We start from the raw sequence: 14,829 nt of genomic DNA on the forward strand, positions 1-14,829 counted from the left end.
ATACCATACAGAGGCCCCTCCCCGAATCCGAACTTGGGTCTTGGGTGTGAAGGGCCGATATCGAAAAGCAAGTTGTTGTCAATGGGTTAGGTAGGTTGACAGCGGCATCATGGGTACCTAGATTGTGGATAGCGCCCAAAAAGCAAATATTTAAGATGATGATCGTCCGCCTCTGTTGTCAGAGAGAGAAGGGCAGAGACACCCGCTCTTCTCTCAGTCTCCCGATCTTTTTCACGAAACGGAAACGAGAGAAAAAAGATGCCTTCCATCTCAAATCTTGCGCTGGCTGGCCTTTTGGCTGCTGGCCAGGGGGCTAGTGCTTCGCTTGTTGGGGCTATTCAGTTGGAGAAGTTTATTAAGCAGGGTAAGTTTTGCGGTTTGGTTCCTGGGGGTGGGAGAGGAGTGAGGATTTGTGTGTTTGCTGACTTGCATTTTGCCGTGACACAGAGACCCCCATTGCTCTCCAGGCTGTCCTCGACAACATCGGCCCTGACGGAATCAAGGTTCCTGGTGCTGGACGCGGTCTTGTGATTGCTAGCCCGTCTACTTCCGATCCTGATTGTGAGTTGGACCCAGTCTGCCGCCAACATGCCTTGCATGAATGTCCTGTCTAACCATGAGAAACCACCAGACTTCTTCACCTGGACTCGTGACGCGGCCTTGACTTTCAGGACGCTGATTGATGATTTCGTGTTTGGAAACAAGGCTCTTGAGCCGTTGATCAATGATTATATCTACGGTCAGGCTCGTCTCCAGACTGTGAGCAACCCTTCGGGGACGCTTTTGCCCAACGGTGCTGGGTTGGGTGAGCCGAAGTATATGAAGGATGGTTCGAGGTATAATGGGAACTGGGGGCGTCCTCAGCGCGATGGGCCTCCTTTGAGGGCTATTTCGTTGATTCAGTACTCGAATTACCTTGTCTCGAAGGGGCAGAAGGCGAGGGTGAAGGATGAGATTTGGCCCATTATTGCTAATGATCTGGCTTATGTTGGACAGTACTGGTACGTTTCCATTTTGTCCTTGTTGAGGTGATATCTGCTGTTGTGTCCTCCGAATCCTGCCGGCATATCAAATGCGGTGGGAAGGATGACGGGATGGCAAGCAGAAGGGACCATGCAGCTTACTTCGGCAACGTGGCCCGCGTAACCCGCGTGACCGCATGACGAGTCTGGGGAAACACAAGGCTGACAGTTGTTTTGTCTCTAGGAACTCCACTGGCTTCGACCTCTGGGAGGAGGTGAACGGTGCCTCGTTCTTCACCACCCAGGCTCAGTACCGCTCTCTCGTCGAGGGCGAGGCCCTTGCCAAGGTCCTCGGTCTCCCCTGCACGGCCTGCGCCGAGGCTCCCCAGGTCCTCTGCTTCCTCCAGTCCTACTGGAACGGCAAGTTCATCACCGCCAACTTCATCCAGGGCAACCACAACCGCGGCGGCGTCGACGCCAACACAGTCCTCGGCCCCCTTGTCGCCTTTGACCCTTATGCCCCCTGCGACTCCCCCAGCCTCCAGCCTTGCCACCCTCGCATGCTGGCCAACTTCAAGAACTTTGTCGACACCTTCCGTGACCCGGCCTTGTACCCCATCAACAAGGGCATCCCCCAGAACAAGGGCATCGCTCTCGGTCGCTACCCAGAGGACATTTACTACAACGGTAACCCCTGGTACCTCATCACCCTCGGTTCCGCCGAGTACCTCTACGCCGCCATCGCCAGCTGGGAGAAATCCGGCGGCATCACCATCACCCCCACCTCCCTCCCCTTCTTCAAAGACCTCTACCCGTTGGCTCGCGTCGGCACCTTTGGCAAGCTCCATCCCGCGTACTACCTCATCAAGGGCCTAGTCAAGACCTACGCCGACTCCTTCGTTGCCGTCTCCCAAAAGTATACCCCCAAGGACGGCATGATGGCCGAGCAGTTCCTCAAGGTCGAGCCCTTCACCCCCATCTCTGCCAGAAATCTCACCTGGTCTTTTGCCGCCTTTGTCGGGATGAACCACCGCCGACAGGGCCACCTCCCTCCCTCGTGGGTCCCCAAGAATGTCAAGGTCCCTGATGTCTGCGTTGGTACCTCTGTCAAGGGCACCTACGCCCCTGCCACCCAGGCTGGTGCTCCCAATGTTACTATTCCTTGCATCTCCAACGTTCTGTTCCAGCTCAATGCCTCGACGTATTATGGCGAGAACCTTTATGTTGTGGGCAACTCGCCCACGCTGGGTAGCTGGGATTTGGAGACGGCGTACCCGCTGATGAGCAGCAGGTATACTGACGAGAGGCCGCTTTGGTTCGCCACCATCCCGCTTGAGATGGAGGAGGGTGTGTCCACGCTGAGGTACAAGTATGCCAGGCAGCAGGATTGCGGGCAGGAATGGATTGTGGAGGAGGAGGAGAGGGTGTTGGAGGTGCCGGCTTGTGTGAAGGATGGGAGTGAGGAGGTTTTGGCGGAGAGGGATGAGGCTTTCAACGGGCCTGCTGGGTCTCCTGGCGGTTGCTAAATGTTTTGTTTCTAGGAGAGTATCTGAGAAGGGGTTGTTGTACATATATGAAATCTTTGGTTGCGAAAAGAAAAAGCATGGAGAATTGACACATATGGGGGGGGGTTGTGGGGTGTAAGGTATATTACTGAGATATAAAATTCAACTTGCACATAGTTAAGCCTGACCTTTGGTATGATTTCAACGTGGAACTCCGCAGACAATGATTGCTTCTTGCTTGACCTCCAGTGAACATCGAAAAGTGGTATATGCCCAACTGTCTATCTCTATGCAAAGAATCAACAAAAGACCGCCTACGCTTGCTATCCCAACCCAACGCCTCCAGCCAAAACTACAACTTCGGAGCAGGATCAATATTAACCTTCCCATGCTCACACACAGCCACGACCGCCCCGTTGTCCTTCCGCTTCATCACACCCCTCAAGGTAGCCATCTTCGCCCCGATCTGCAAGATGTCACACTCAATCAAGACCTCGGTGCCGACCGGGGCTGGACGGAGATAGGTGGTGTTCAACGTCCGGGATACCCCCAGATACTGCCAGAACCCGGGCTTGGACACAAGGACGGTGGCGGTGGAGGTGCAAAAGTCAAAGAGGGTTGCCGTGCAGCCTCCGTGGAGGTTGTTGAGGCGGTTGCAGTGCTGGGGCTCGACGGTGAAGCTGAAGAGGACTTTGGGGTGGGGTTGTTCGTCTGAGGCGGAGACGAGTTTGAGGTTGGGGAAGAAGGAGTTGGTCCATTCCTGGGAGGGGTGGTTAATAAATATATACTAGGGATGCCTGGGGGAAACATACCTCGTCTTCCTTGTTGATGGCTTTTTGAGAAAAGGTCTCGATGAGAGCCCTGACTCTGGCTTCGCCCTTGAGGTTGAGGTAGTCTTGGTCGTGTTCCCACGCGCCGCTTTTGTCTTTGGACATGGTGATGAGTGGCTAGGGGGTTGAGATCCAGGCGTGGGTTAGGGTTGTAGGGCTGAGGAAGGTAATGCGGTTGGCTGCAACTAACACCAAAGAATAGAGTAACAATCGGATGTCACGTACGAGTTTACAGATCGAATCTAGACCGACCTGAATGAAGAACAGGCACACCAAACAACGTCCAGCAACACATGCAATATACCGGGCTCATCTGGGGGCTTAAAAGGATATATGGGATTCCCCCGCGTATTTCCCATCTCTAGCCCCTGCTTTTCAGGTGGAGGTTACCCCAACTGCATCAACTGCAAAATCCGCACCTGGGGAAACGTGCCTCGGCAAATCGCGTCAGGAACCCCTGCCCGCTACCGCTAGCTTAAACATGCTTAACCGCACCAACCCTTGTCGGTGATCGCATCCGTTGCAATCACATTCAAATCTTGAGATCTCATCTACACATCACATATGCGCCAACCATCACAACCCCGTTGACCATCTTCAACACGGTTCAGTTCATCCCGGAGAACAGACCCAGAATGGAGTTCGTCACCGCCCTCCGCGGCTCCTTCGACCCAGGCAAACCCTCCCTCTTCGAGCTTCTCTCAGAACAACAACTCTCCTCCCTCCTCCCCCCAACCCTCCGCTACCTCCTCACCCTCCTCACCCACCGCTACCCCCGCCACCTCCTCCGCGCCCTCAACTCCTTCGACGAGCTCTACGCCCTCCTCTCCCTCCTGATAGAGCGCCACTACCTCCTCACCCGCCAGGGCTCCTTCACCGAGAACTTCTACGGCCTCAAACGCGAGCGCGCCCTCACGTCCGAAATCCCCCGCGCCTCCACCCACGCCCCCCAAATCGTGCGGGAAGCCCTAGCCCTCAGAACAAAAGACGTCTACAAGAACCTCTTCATCATAGTCCTCATCCCCTACCTCAAAAGAAAACTAGATGAAGCCCACGAGGTCGACGCCCCCAGGGCCCTGCTCGGAGCAGCCTACAACGCCCCTCCATCACCCAGCGCTCCCCTCAAGGAAAAACTGGGTTATTACTACAAAATATTCCTCAGGAAAATCTACCCGACAATCAACATGACCTACCACCTCTCCATCCTCGCCTTCTCCTTGGGGTACCTCTTTGACAACACGAAATACTCCTCCCCCTTCCTGTGGCTCATCGGCACAAGAATCCGCCGTATGGGACCGGCAGATTACAAGGCGATAGAGGAGTGGGAGAAGGTCCTCCCCGCGGATGGGACCAGATCGAGGTCAATCCTCCAGAGACTGCTCTCCTCCCTTTCCTTGGTGCTACCGACTAGTATCTTTGCGCTCAAGTTTCTGGAGTGGTGGTACTCGTCGGATTTTGCAAAGCAGCTCTCTAGGAAGGCGGCCGAGTCGCTCCAGCTTCCACCGCCGGGGATGACCACCACGCCCAAATCTGTCTCCCCAATGAAACAGCCGCCTCCCTCCCTCTCTGAGCCGTCCGACACCCCCCCAGCAGAGGAAGAGTTGCTTGAACAACTCGCCTCCTCTGCCCCCGTCGCGTCGTCGTCCCTCTTGCCTATTTTCACCGCTGCTGCCATCCCAAGAGAGGAAGATGACGATGGTGAGGAGGACAAAAAACGGCAGGAGGAAGATAGCAGTCTGTGTCCGATCTGCCAGGAAGAAATCACCACGCCGACCGCGTGCCAGACGGGGATTGTTTACTGTTACGGCTGCATTCACAAGTGGATCTCTGGTGCGAATCCGCATCAGGAGAGGTTTATGGAGAGGGTTGAGAAAGCACTTGGAGGGAGCAGCAGGAAGTGGGAGAGCGGGGAGGGGAGGTGCGCTGTTACGGGGAGGAGGGTGTTGGGTGGGGTGGAGGGGTTGAGAAGGGTTATGGTATAACTGAAGAAGGAGGGGGGGGGAGTGTATATCTATCTTGTGTGTGAGTGTGTATGACCAAGAGATGGAGATGGGAAAGTATTGATAATTATGTACATCTAATGATGGTGGTGATAGTGGTGATAGTGGTGATAGTGGTGGTGGTGGTGGTGGTGGTGGTGGACTGTTAACGAGTGGTGTAACATAGAAGCATGATAGAGCGTTTAATTCACTTTACATACATACAATCATACCTCCTCATGTCCTAGCCACCCAGAGCAAACACCCCTTCACCGGTGTGGCTTTCCTCTCCAGATCCAAACCCCCCACAGCGTCATCTCCGTCCCACAAACTCCCTGCACAGTACCAGGCACAGCATCCCTATGCGCGTATCATCTCAAGACAAACATGAACACACCCGTATACACAAACCTGCTGTACCACTCGCTTCAGAACAAGACAATGACGATATCGGGACAAGGTTCTTATTTGTTTGTTATTAGAGCTGAGCAAATTAATCTCCTTCCTATCTACAACAACGTAGTGGTTGAGAAGCGATGAGGTATCGTTATTTCTGCGATCCCCACAGTAGTCATCATACAGATCTAAGCTAAAAATGCAACCTTCTCCCGTGTTTAAATCATTGCTTGTTCCTCTTCGCCACGGCTGTATGTCCCCATGGCCTTGTACTTCCGGTATAATCGCTCCCCTGATCTTTCCCATCGTACACGTAAAAGTAAATCCTCAAGAAAGACAGCCTTCCAAACGCCACGGACGCCGCAGCCAATGCCAACTCCTGTAAAAATATGAGACCGTAGTGTTTGTTTGACATGATTAGAAAAGCTTCAGAGCCTTAAAGGGCAGCTTTTGTTGTGGGGACAGCCCCCTCGATTACTGCCGTGTCTTTTTCGCTCTTGGGTTCGTCAGGCTTCTGCTGCGAGATGCTATCCCGTCCTGAGGAAGATGACTTGCTGTGGCGCTTGAGAGCGTCGGTTCCCTTCTCTGTTGTTGTGGCAGATAGGACGGGTCCCTCGTTGGCTCCTTGTGCTGGCGGACCTGCTGCCTGGCCTGGACCTCCTGGACCTCCGGGGCCCTGCTTCTTCTTAATGCTGACCCACTCCATGCCAAATGCCATAAGCAAGGCGACCAGCACCACTCCGAGTGCTGCCAGGAATATGTTTCTGCATGCGAATTCGTAGGCGTCTACTACTTGAGACCTGTACTCGGGCCCTACTCTGTCAAGGAGATGTGTGGCGCCTTCGGTCACAATGATCCTGGATCCGCCAATGCCAGGGATATCCTGCAACTGGGACACGAGAATGTTGCTGAGAATTGTTTGCCCGACCGAGGTGAAGACGGCACCACCCAACTGCTGTACGAAAAAGTTGATAGCAATTCCCGCCGGCATATCTTGCTTGGAGAGCACCGCCTGGACAGCAAGACCGCTAGTCTGCATGCCGAAGCCCACGCCAAAACCAGCCAGGAACTGGTAGGCGATCCAGTGAGATGAAGGACTGTCCTCTGTGAGGGTGCTGAGAAGGCCCTCACCGATCGACATCAAAATGGGCGCCACGATCATGGACGGTACATAATAGCCAATTGCCTGGGTGGCAAACCCAGAGCCTATGCTGGAGAAGACCAAGCTGAGCACCAGTGGCACAGTGTAGATTCCCGACTTTATCGGATCGACTTGCTTGACCGTTTGGACTAGTATCATGTCAGCACAACTCCCAAAGCTGGACCGAATGGCAACCTACACCAGATTGGCACATAGTACACCAGCATTAGCATGGATCCTGATAGGAAGAATGTGTAGAGGGTGCCAAAGAACACACTCCTCTGCGTAATTACCCTCGGTGGAATGGTTGCGGTCTCGGGCAGCTTGATTTGGACCGTGGTGTAGGCGATAGTGCAGAGTCCAAAGAAGACAAACAGGACAATGATGCGCCAGTCGTTCCAGTCATAGGTCGACCCACCCCATTGCAAGGCAATGAAGAGACAGACTATGCCCGGGAAGAGAAACAGTATACCAATGGGATCCAGGCGTTTGACATGTTGGCTGAAAGGGGCCGGCGGATGATCCTCCGTTTTGGGAGTCCACCACCACCAGAGAAAAACCGAGGCGACGGCACCAATTGGGAGGTTGATGTAGAAACACCACCTCCAGGTAGCTCCTCCAGTAAAACCACCGCCGACAAGAGGACCCATCACAGACGCCAACCCAAAGACCATACCAAAAAGGCCTTGGAACTGGGGCCTCTTATGCAGTGGAACCATATCGATCAGAACCAGAAGTGTGCCGGAAAAGATGCCGGCTCCGCCCAAGCCGGCAATGGCTCGACCCAGGATGAAGACAATCGAGTTTGTAGCGGATCCGCAGATAGCCGAGCCGATCTCAAAAACCAGAATGCTTGTGAAGAAAGTCCTAAAGTCCTCACTGAGGTCAGTAACGTGTTCACTCGCACACGAGTTTCACAATGACGTACCACTTCTTGTCGTAGAACTTATAAATGCGGCCGAAAACCAGTTGGGCACAGGCCGTCGTCAGCATGTATGAGGAGCCATACCAACCAATATCGCCCAGAGAATTAAACTCGTCCGTAATTCTCGGGACAGCCGTGGCGATGATGGTGCGATCCAGGGCCACCAAGAAGAGGGCGAGAAAGTTACACAGGATCGTGACCCAGAATTTGACACTTTTAGGCTTGTAGAGGTCCTCATCCCCCCCGACAGCCGCTCCCGGAGGACCTGAAGCCGGGGCAATCTTCTCGACGTCGCTCATCTGAGGAGTCGTGTCGGTCTGGGTGACCTGTCCCGACTGCCCGCTCCCGCTGCCGAGCGAAGTCAGAGATCGCTTTCCGGTAGCCATGGTGGGCAGATATCCGAGACGATCGGAGACGGCAGAAGTTGCGTAAGGCCGCTGAGATAAATGGCGAAGAAGGCGTGTGAGAGGTGAGGCGTGACCAGCCGAACCGTTTGAACAAACTTGGACCCACGAGGAAATGAGGTTTGAGGGAGCGTATGTAAATAGGGGCGCGGCAAGGGAGCTAGGTTCGAAGGGAGTGACCTTGTGCAAACTTTAAAATAAAATACCTGACCTGGGTAGGTAGGTATTGCTGCTGCAAGACTCAGACTCAGATTCCGGCGGGTGGGCGAGACAGGAATGCGTCTCGGGCCTATTGCTGCGCGCGGCCAGAGACAAGATGTCGTCAGGTAGGAAGAGAGCGAGCGAGCAGCCTTGATTGGGGTATATGCCCCCGGGACGGAAGATGAACGAGGTGACGGCCACGAGCAACATCGACAAGCCACAGCCTGGAACTGGAACTACAGCGCAACCGATACCGCAGGACTCTTGTGTTATATAGAAGCTGCGACCTGGCCGGTGCCTGCCTCTTGCGAGAAGATCAGAGCAGCCATTGTCCGCCCGAAGCCAGAACTCCGCCAGTTAGGTTGGGTAAACAAGAACTTAGGTTGGAACTAAGTATAAGCAATCTATCCGGGCCGTGTCAAATGTAGGTGCAGCGGACATGAAGCACCGGTCGTTGCAGCACTCTGTTTCGTTTAGGCCTCTTGTCTCGCTCATATTGGGCGATTGGATATTATGATGCGAGGCCGTCGTTATTTGGACCTGGAGTTTCCCCAGACGGGTCCGGTGGTCGTGTAAGCGATCTATCTCCTGGTACAATATACCCCGGCTTCGCAACAGCGCTCCTAGTGCTAACGGTTCTTTTTAGTGTGGAGGCCCTTCCTTGTGGGCATTGACCAATCGCGACTAGCGCCGGCATCTTGCTGAGCTAGTCCCTGTTGGTGGAGAGCGCCCAGACCGGGCATGAGCCACGTCCCTTCGGTCCCGAGACATGTTCCTTTCTTTGTTGAGACCTCACTGACAGCTGTTTCCCAGCGATTCACAGCTGACATGCGCCGGCCGCGTATAAATCCCGAACCTCCAAGAGCGCCCCCCTCTCTCTGCCGCTGCTCCTTCCCACGATTGGGACGATGTGTGCTGCCTTGTGCAACTCGAGCGCGCCAGTGGCATCCCAATCAGGGTGAGGGGGATGACATGTGTGTGTGAAGACACCCACATCCACTCCTTGACTCCTTCCTAAGCGGAGGTGGCCATGGAGGTATTGGCGGTATGGTTAGCAGGAAGGAGCTCTTCTTCATCTGGCAGCAGCAGCAGCAGCAGCCTGCCTGCCTGCCTGCCTGCCTGCCTCGTCCCTTCCGGGTTCCTTTCTTACCTTAACCAGATCCAGATCCAGGACAGCAGGGGCAACTGCTCGGCAGCAGCTTACCCTGCGTCAGTTCTTCATCGAATTGTATCTCCCCGTTTCTTCTTCAGGTTCCATCTTCACCTCTGTCGTCGCCGCCCCCCCCTTTTCTGAATTTGCTCTCCCCCCCAGTGCCCTCTGTTCGTTCCACCGTGGTGGTATTGCTTGTTATTTGCTGCTGCTACATACATACATACATTACATACATTGGATATTCCATTCCCATTGTTCTCCTGTACACGGGGGTCTGAGACCCGCAGGGCATCATCCATCAAATCCCCTTCATCGCAGCTTCCTCGAGCTGGGTGCCTTCCCAAGAGGACAGACGGCGCAGCCACTCTGGAATGGTCCGACCTGCCTATTGACAGCTGCCAATCTCGCATTTTGCTGTCGCCCGGTGTTGCCTTGTTGCGTATCGTCCATTTCGCCGGTCGTCAACCACCAGTCATCGGCCATCGGTAGTCGGTCGTCGCACCTCACTTTGCCCGCGCATCGGCAGTCAAGACACCCCCCCTGGCAGGACAGGCAGCAGAGGGAGGCATTGTTCGGCCCATTCTCACCGACTGCGCCGACTCGTGCAGCGATCGCCCGTCTTTGACATATACCATCACACATACCTGACCTCTCTGCCTTGCCTTGCCGACAGAGACCAAACATCCAGCCGGTCGGATACCTTGCGGCTCTGCCCATCGCTCCGACGGTATTGGCCAGATCTTGCTGGCTGAACCTGGCCGAGCATTGGGGGGAGGGACCAGAGCGAAGCGCGGCAGACCTGCATCGCTTCCTACATTCCAGTTCGTCGCTTCGGGCCCGAGCGGTTCACCCGCGCTTCCGGTATCGTTCGAGAAACGACCGTCTACCAGGTCGGCCCATATTACCCACACCATGGCCACAGAACAACATCTGGAGCAGCCGCCGTCGCCCTCGCGGCTCCCCATCACTGGTTCCGAGCCGTCGGTGATGAAGTTGACGCGCGGTCACTCATGCGTGCTGTGTCAACAACGCAAGGTTCGATGTGACAAGCAAAAGCCTTGCGCCAACTGCCTCAAGGCCCAGGTCGAGTGTCGCGTCGTGCCCCCACAGCCACCAAGACGCAGGAAGAAGAAGCCGCATGAGAGGGACCTCATCGAGAGACTTCGGAAATACGAGCACTTGATGTCCCAGCACGGCCTCTCCTTTGAACCCATCGCCCAGGACCTCAGGCCCTCGGATAATGGAGACGACGTTGCCGATCTGGAGCAGGATCTGAGCGGGCTCAAGACCTCGCCCTCAAGCACCGCCGACCATGTCTCGCCAGATCAGGCCAATGATAAGTCAGTCTGCCCCCTAGCGAGGCAAGAAACACCGGGTCTTGCTGCGAGCTGACACTGCAGTGACCTTAGATCGAAATGGTATCCCAATAACAGCTACTACAAAGACGTAGGTTGCGGTCTTTTTCATATCTCTTGTCACAAATGGGCCCCCACACTTTCATTCCTACCAAAACGCCGTGCCAGCCGCCCACATGCCTGGCTTGCCACCACCAGACGATTTAGTTTGATCTGATATATCAGATTGCTCCGGAGTGCCTGACATGTCACTAGCAATATCGCAACGCCGACGATGACTCCTCGGACGAGGACTACGAGGGCCCAACGCTTCACCATGCCTACGATGCCATGTTCGACAACAACGATGGCTTCCCTTTCGTCGTGGGCGGCGCAACGCAAAGCGTGACTAGCCACCACCCACCAGCCATCCAAATGTTTCAGCTCTGGCAAATCTACATCAGCAATGTCAACCCTCTGCTCAAGATCAACCACACACCGACACTCCAAGCCCAGATCATCAGTGCCAGCACGGCCATCAACAAGATATCGAGGCCCCTGGAGGCCTTGATGTTCGCCATCTACTTTGCCGCCATCACATCCATGAATGACGACGAGGTTCAAAGTACCTTTGGCGAAGACAAGGCAGTCTTGTTAGGAAAGTACCACCATGCCACCCAGCAGGCACTTGTCAATGCTGGCTTCATGCGCTCGACCGACCTGGCCGTGCTCCAAGCCTTGTTCCTTTACCTGGTGCGTTTCTGACCCTGTCACAGTTAATCTCGCTGATCTCGCTGTACTGACATCACCCAGCTCTGTGTTAGACAATATGTAGACCCACGATCCCTGTTTTGCCTGATCGGTATGGCGGTCAGAATAGCAACGAGGCTGGGAATTCACCGCGACGGAGCTCAGTTTGGCTTGACACCGTTTGAAACGGAACAGCGGAGACGCCTGTGGTGGCAGCTCGTCATATTCGACAAGCGAGTGGCGGAAATTACTGGTTCATCCATCACCGCATTGTCGACATGTGCAAGCGACTGCAATTTTCCCTCCAACGTCAACGATACAGACTTGAGCGTCCACGCCAAGGACCATCTGCCCCCGCACCATGGGCCGACGGAGATGGTATTTTGCCTCACCCGCATCGAGCTTACTGTAGCATCCAGCCAGACCGGCAACATGCGTCCTGGGCCCTCCACTCCCGGAGGCAGACCCGGGGTCAACAACAAGGCGCAGAAGGTGCAATATAGCCCTTCTCCATCCTCCCCGGACCTTGTCACCCATGTGGCCAACCAGACGCTGCCTCACGACCTGGCCAGTTTTCACCTGTATATTGAGAACAGGTATCTGAAGCATTGCGACCAACGCATCCCTCTTCACTCGTTCACATTGCTCATGACGCGCCAGGCGCTTTCCAAGCTCCGCGTCATCGACTTTTTGACTCGTAGTTCGGGGATCGAGAGTGTCAACCCAGCCGAGCGAGAGGAGCTTTTCATAGAAGCCATCAGGACGGTTGAGTTAGACAACATGATCCAGAGGGCTCCAGAACTGCAAGGGTTCCGGTGGTATACATACCAGCATTTCCCATTTCCCGCCTACATCTTTCTCATATCGGAGCTTAGAGTGCGAACGACGGGTAGCTTGTGCGAGCGGGCGTGGGACGCTATGATCGAAAATCACGACCGCCGGGGGTTACTTAGGAGGAATCTCCGGTCACCGTTACACATTGCGTTTGGACACTTCTTTGTGAAGGCGTGGGATGCGAGAGAGCAGGCCGAATTGCAGCTGGGGAGAGTGTTGCCAACGCCCCAGATTGTGACGCTGCTGAGGAACACGGTCTCCAAGATGAAGAGGCCGACGGGGCCGCCGTTGGATGGAGGTGACCATCAGGCTAGTGTGCCCGGGCCGCCTGTCGCTCTGCCGCCGCCAATCGTCGGTGGGAATGACCCGCCACCGGGACTGTATCCAGGAAAGGGGATGCCGTTGACCCCCGAGACAACGGGGCCGGTGCCCGGAGCGGGGCCGCAGGTAGGACCGCCGGGAGGACCGCCGGGAGGACCAGGACCAGGGATGATGGCAATGGGTGATGCGCCCGTCATGTTTAATGGATATGAAGGCCTGAACCCCTTGTTCAACAGTGCCAGTGGACCTGGACCGGGAGGTGGACAAGTTGGCGGACCTGGGGGAGGAGGAGGGCCAGGTGGGATGGAAGAAATGGACTTCGGGCAGATGGACTGGAACTACCTGGTGCAGTACAGTTCTTTTGGGGCGTTCAACCCTGCTTATTACCACCAGGGCGGCGCGGGTCCTGCGGGGAGTCACCCATGAAAAACAGGGAACAGGAGGGCGGCTACCTGCGTCTACGGGCAGCGCCAGAATCCCGGGTGGCGTTTAGGTTCGGGGACTTGAGTGCCGTGCAGTGGTGGATGCGAGACCTGCAGATGCGGGCGAACTACCTAGGCGGACGGGCGTCGGGAGGATGACGACTTGGGAGTCCATGCGAGGATGTATGACTCGGTCAAGTTCGGTTCGGGTTCGGGTGACTGAGGTGACTGTTGGTGTTTTTTTCCTGATCGGGATGGAAGAGGAGGTAAGATGGGAGGAGAGAAAGGAAGCACACCACTCACTTTTTTATTTGATGTTGGTTTTTTTGTCCATGATATTCATATGGCGGGATGGAGAGATGTTGTTGATGATGTTTTGGAACTGTTTGGTGGTTTCAAGGTTTGAAAGAGATAAAGCGCGTGTGTGTGGTGGTGGTTCTCTTTTTTACTTCTTGATGCTATATTGTTTTTTTGTTCCTGTTGGGTGCGAAGGTTGTCTATACCATGAAGCAAGAAGTTTCTTATATTAAGGTTAGGTTTCTTTTATTTTTGTTATATATGAATATAAAATGGAATAAAGGTTATATACCGCTCTTTACACACGCACAATCAAGAAGTTGGAGAGGGGAGAGAGGGAGGGAGGAATTTTTGAGCACATGATGAAGGAAGGATGAATAGGATTTATGTTTGGGTCTGGCACGGGGGCATGCAATGCATGAGATTTCGGGTATATTACTAGCTTTTGAATCCCGGTGGTGGTGGGCTGGATTGACAAGACCTAGTATTGAGAGCAGGCTGGTAAGGGTTCAGATATTGAATTCATGCGCAGAAGTGGGAGTGGCTTGCGGCGGCGGTACAGTGCGGGACGGGGGTTGGGGAAAAGACGACTGGTTGTCCGGAGGCGCGGTTTCACATGTAGGGTTCTTCTTTCGCTTTTTCATAGGTAGGGCGGGAGTTAGATTGGGAGGGGGAAGAAGGTGGGCGGGAAGCGTTGTTCGGTTTTGGAATGGTACCCGATTTCCTGGAGGTGGCAAGAGAGGGTATGAGCATGTTTGGTAGAGGTGCTTGTGGGGAGTATGTAGGAAGTAATTTTCTTTTTTTTTTTTGGGGGGGGAATTGGGGAGATAGGCTGTGAGACTGGTTGGCATGAGGTGAGGTAAGCATGTAAGTGTGAGGTGAGATAATACCCCGGGAGTTGTGACTGAGTGAGTGGTTGGTTGTTTTAGGCTGATAAGTGATATAACCAAGCTAACAGTTTCTACCCATCTATGTATGAGCAAATTCAACGAGTTGTGGGTTCTGTACTGCGACACGGAAGCCGGACATTGAGGTCGGGCGACGTAAGGGATGCTCTCGACTCATCGTCTGCAGTTGGAATTACTCGATAATAGGGTAGCTCGGTTCGGGGTTATCTTACCTACCCGACGTGAGAGTAGAATAGGTAGGTGGGCAATCAATCTATGGCGATGTAATGAGAGGGCAATATCTGAACTGTAATAATAAGCTTAGCTGTATATGCAATATGCTCGACTCTGTGTGAGCCGCGACAAGGTATAACTGCCCGGAGGTAAACTCGAACTCCGGGCATCAGTTCATTGTTCGGTGCACGGCAGAGGGGGTCAAGTCATTCATGGCCGTCCGGGACCGAGAATCTTGGACTTGGGGATTTTCT

General features: G+C 54.5%; 5 protein-coding genes across 5 annotated transcripts; 3 read left to right on the forward strand and 2 right to left on the reverse strand.

Annotated features, from left to right (window-relative positions):
* Positions 1-52: 52 nt before the first annotated feature.
* QC763_303770 (uncharacterized protein) lies at positions 53-2,710 on the forward strand. The gene is made up of 4 exons (XM_062910827.1): positions 53-364; positions 448-561; positions 632-1,001; positions 1,207-2,710. The coding sequence occupies exons 1-4, from the start codon at positions 259-261 to the stop codon at positions 2,486-2,488; spliced, it is 1,872 nt and encodes a 623-aa protein (XP_062766803.1). The 5' UTR covers positions 53-258; the 3' UTR covers positions 2,489-2,710.
* QC763_303780 (uncharacterized protein) lies at positions 2,704-5,386 on the reverse strand. The gene is made up of 2 exons (XM_062910828.1): positions 3,280-5,386; positions 2,704-3,227 (listed from the first exon to the last, which is right to left on the reverse strand). Exons 1-2 carry the CDS (start codon positions 3,400-3,402, stop codon positions 2,820-2,822), a joined length of 531 nt encoding a protein of 176 aa, XP_062766804.1. The 5' UTR covers positions 3,403-5,386; the 3' UTR covers positions 2,704-2,819.
* Positions 3,779-5,279, forward strand: PEX12 (ubiquitin-protein ligase peroxin 12; the record flags this gene model as incomplete). Its single annotated transcript, XM_062910829.1, has 2 exons — positions 3,779-3,804; positions 3,842-5,279. 2 exons carry the CDS (start codon positions 3,779-3,781, stop codon positions 5,277-5,279), a joined length of 1,464 nt encoding a protein of 487 aa, XP_062766805.1.
* A 338-nt stretch (positions 5,387-5,724) lies between the features above and the next one.
* QC763_303800 (uncharacterized protein) lies at positions 5,725-9,028 on the reverse strand. The gene is made up of 3 exons (XM_062910830.1): positions 7,742-9,028; positions 7,013-7,680; positions 5,725-6,962 (listed from the first exon to the last, which is right to left on the reverse strand). The coding sequence occupies exons 1-3, from the start codon at positions 8,122-8,124 to the stop codon at positions 6,109-6,111; spliced, it is 1,905 nt and encodes a 634-aa protein (XP_062766806.1). The 5' UTR covers positions 8,125-9,028; the 3' UTR covers positions 5,725-6,108.
* QC763_303810 (uncharacterized protein) lies at positions 7,551-13,766 on the forward strand. The gene is given in 6 exon segments (XM_062910831.1): positions 7,551-8,767; positions 9,157-10,836; positions 10,906-10,942; positions 11,107-11,583; positions 11,644-12,861; positions 12,874-13,766. The coding sequence occupies 5 exon segments, from the start codon at positions 10,409-10,411 to the stop codon at positions 13,159-13,161; spliced, it is 2,448 nt and encodes an 815-aa protein (XP_062766807.1). The 5' UTR covers positions 7,551-8,767; positions 9,157-10,408; the 3' UTR covers positions 13,162-13,766.
* The last annotated feature ends 1,063 nt before the right edge of the window (positions 13,767-14,829 follow it).

This window comes from Podospora pseudopauciseta, chromosome 3 (genome assembly GCF_035222475.1).
Source record: "Podospora pseudopauciseta strain CBS 411.78 chromosome 3, whole genome shotgun sequence".
NCBI classification, from domain to species: Eukaryota; Fungi; Ascomycota; class Sordariomycetes; order Sordariales; family Podosporaceae; genus Podospora; species Podospora pseudopauciseta.

What these genes read in the sequence shown, in the direction of transcription:
- QC763_303770 (XM_062910827.1), top strand. Translation starts at nt 259, where the DNA reads ATGCCTTCCATCTCAAATCTTGCGCTGGCTGGCCTTTTGGCTGCTGGC. An exon ending in GGAGAAGTTTATTAAGCAGG is followed by an intron (nt 365 to 447) that starts GTAAGTTTTGCG and finishes GCCGTGACACAG; the next exon opens with AGACCCCCATTGCTCTCCAG. An exon ending in GCTTATGTTGGACAGTACTG is followed by an intron (nt 1,002 to 1,206) that starts GTACGTTTCCAT and finishes TTTTGTCTCTAG; the next exon opens with GAACTCCACTGGCTTCGACC.
- QC763_303780 (XM_062910828.1), bottom strand. Translation starts at nt 3,402, where the DNA reads ATGTCCAAAGACAAAAGCGGCGCGTGGGAACACGACCAAGACTACCTC. An exon ending in CCATCAACAAGGAAGACGAG is followed by an intron (nt 3,228 to 3,279) that starts GTATGTTTCCCC and finishes CACCCCTCCCAG; the next exon opens with GAATGGACCAACTCCTTCTT.
- QC763_303800 (XM_062910830.1), bottom strand. Translation starts at nt 8,124, where the DNA reads ATGGCTACCGGAAAGCGATCTCTGACTTCGCTCGGCAGCGGGAGCGGG. An exon ending in AAGTTCTACGACAAGAAGTG is followed by an intron (nt 7,681 to 7,741) that starts GTACGTCATTGT and finishes TGAGGACTTTAG; the next exon opens with GACTTTCTTCACAAGCATTC. An exon ending in GTACTATGTGCCAATCTGGT is followed by an intron (nt 6,963 to 7,012) that starts GTAGGTTGCCAT and finishes ACATGATACTAG; the next exon opens with TCCAAACGGTCAAGCAAGTC.
- QC763_303810 (XM_062910831.1), top strand. Translation starts at nt 10,409, where the DNA reads ATGGCCACAGAACAACATCTGGAGCAGCCGCCGTCGCCCTCGCGGCTC. An exon ending in ATAACAGCTACTACAAAGAC is followed by an intron (nt 10,943 to 11,106) that starts GTAGGTTGCGGT and finishes ACATGTCACTAG; the next exon opens with CAATATCGCAACGCCGACGA. An exon ending in AAGCCTTGTTCCTTTACCTG is followed by an intron (nt 11,584 to 11,643) that starts GTGCGTTTCTGA and finishes GACATCACCCAG; the next exon opens with CTCTGTGTTAGACAATATGT.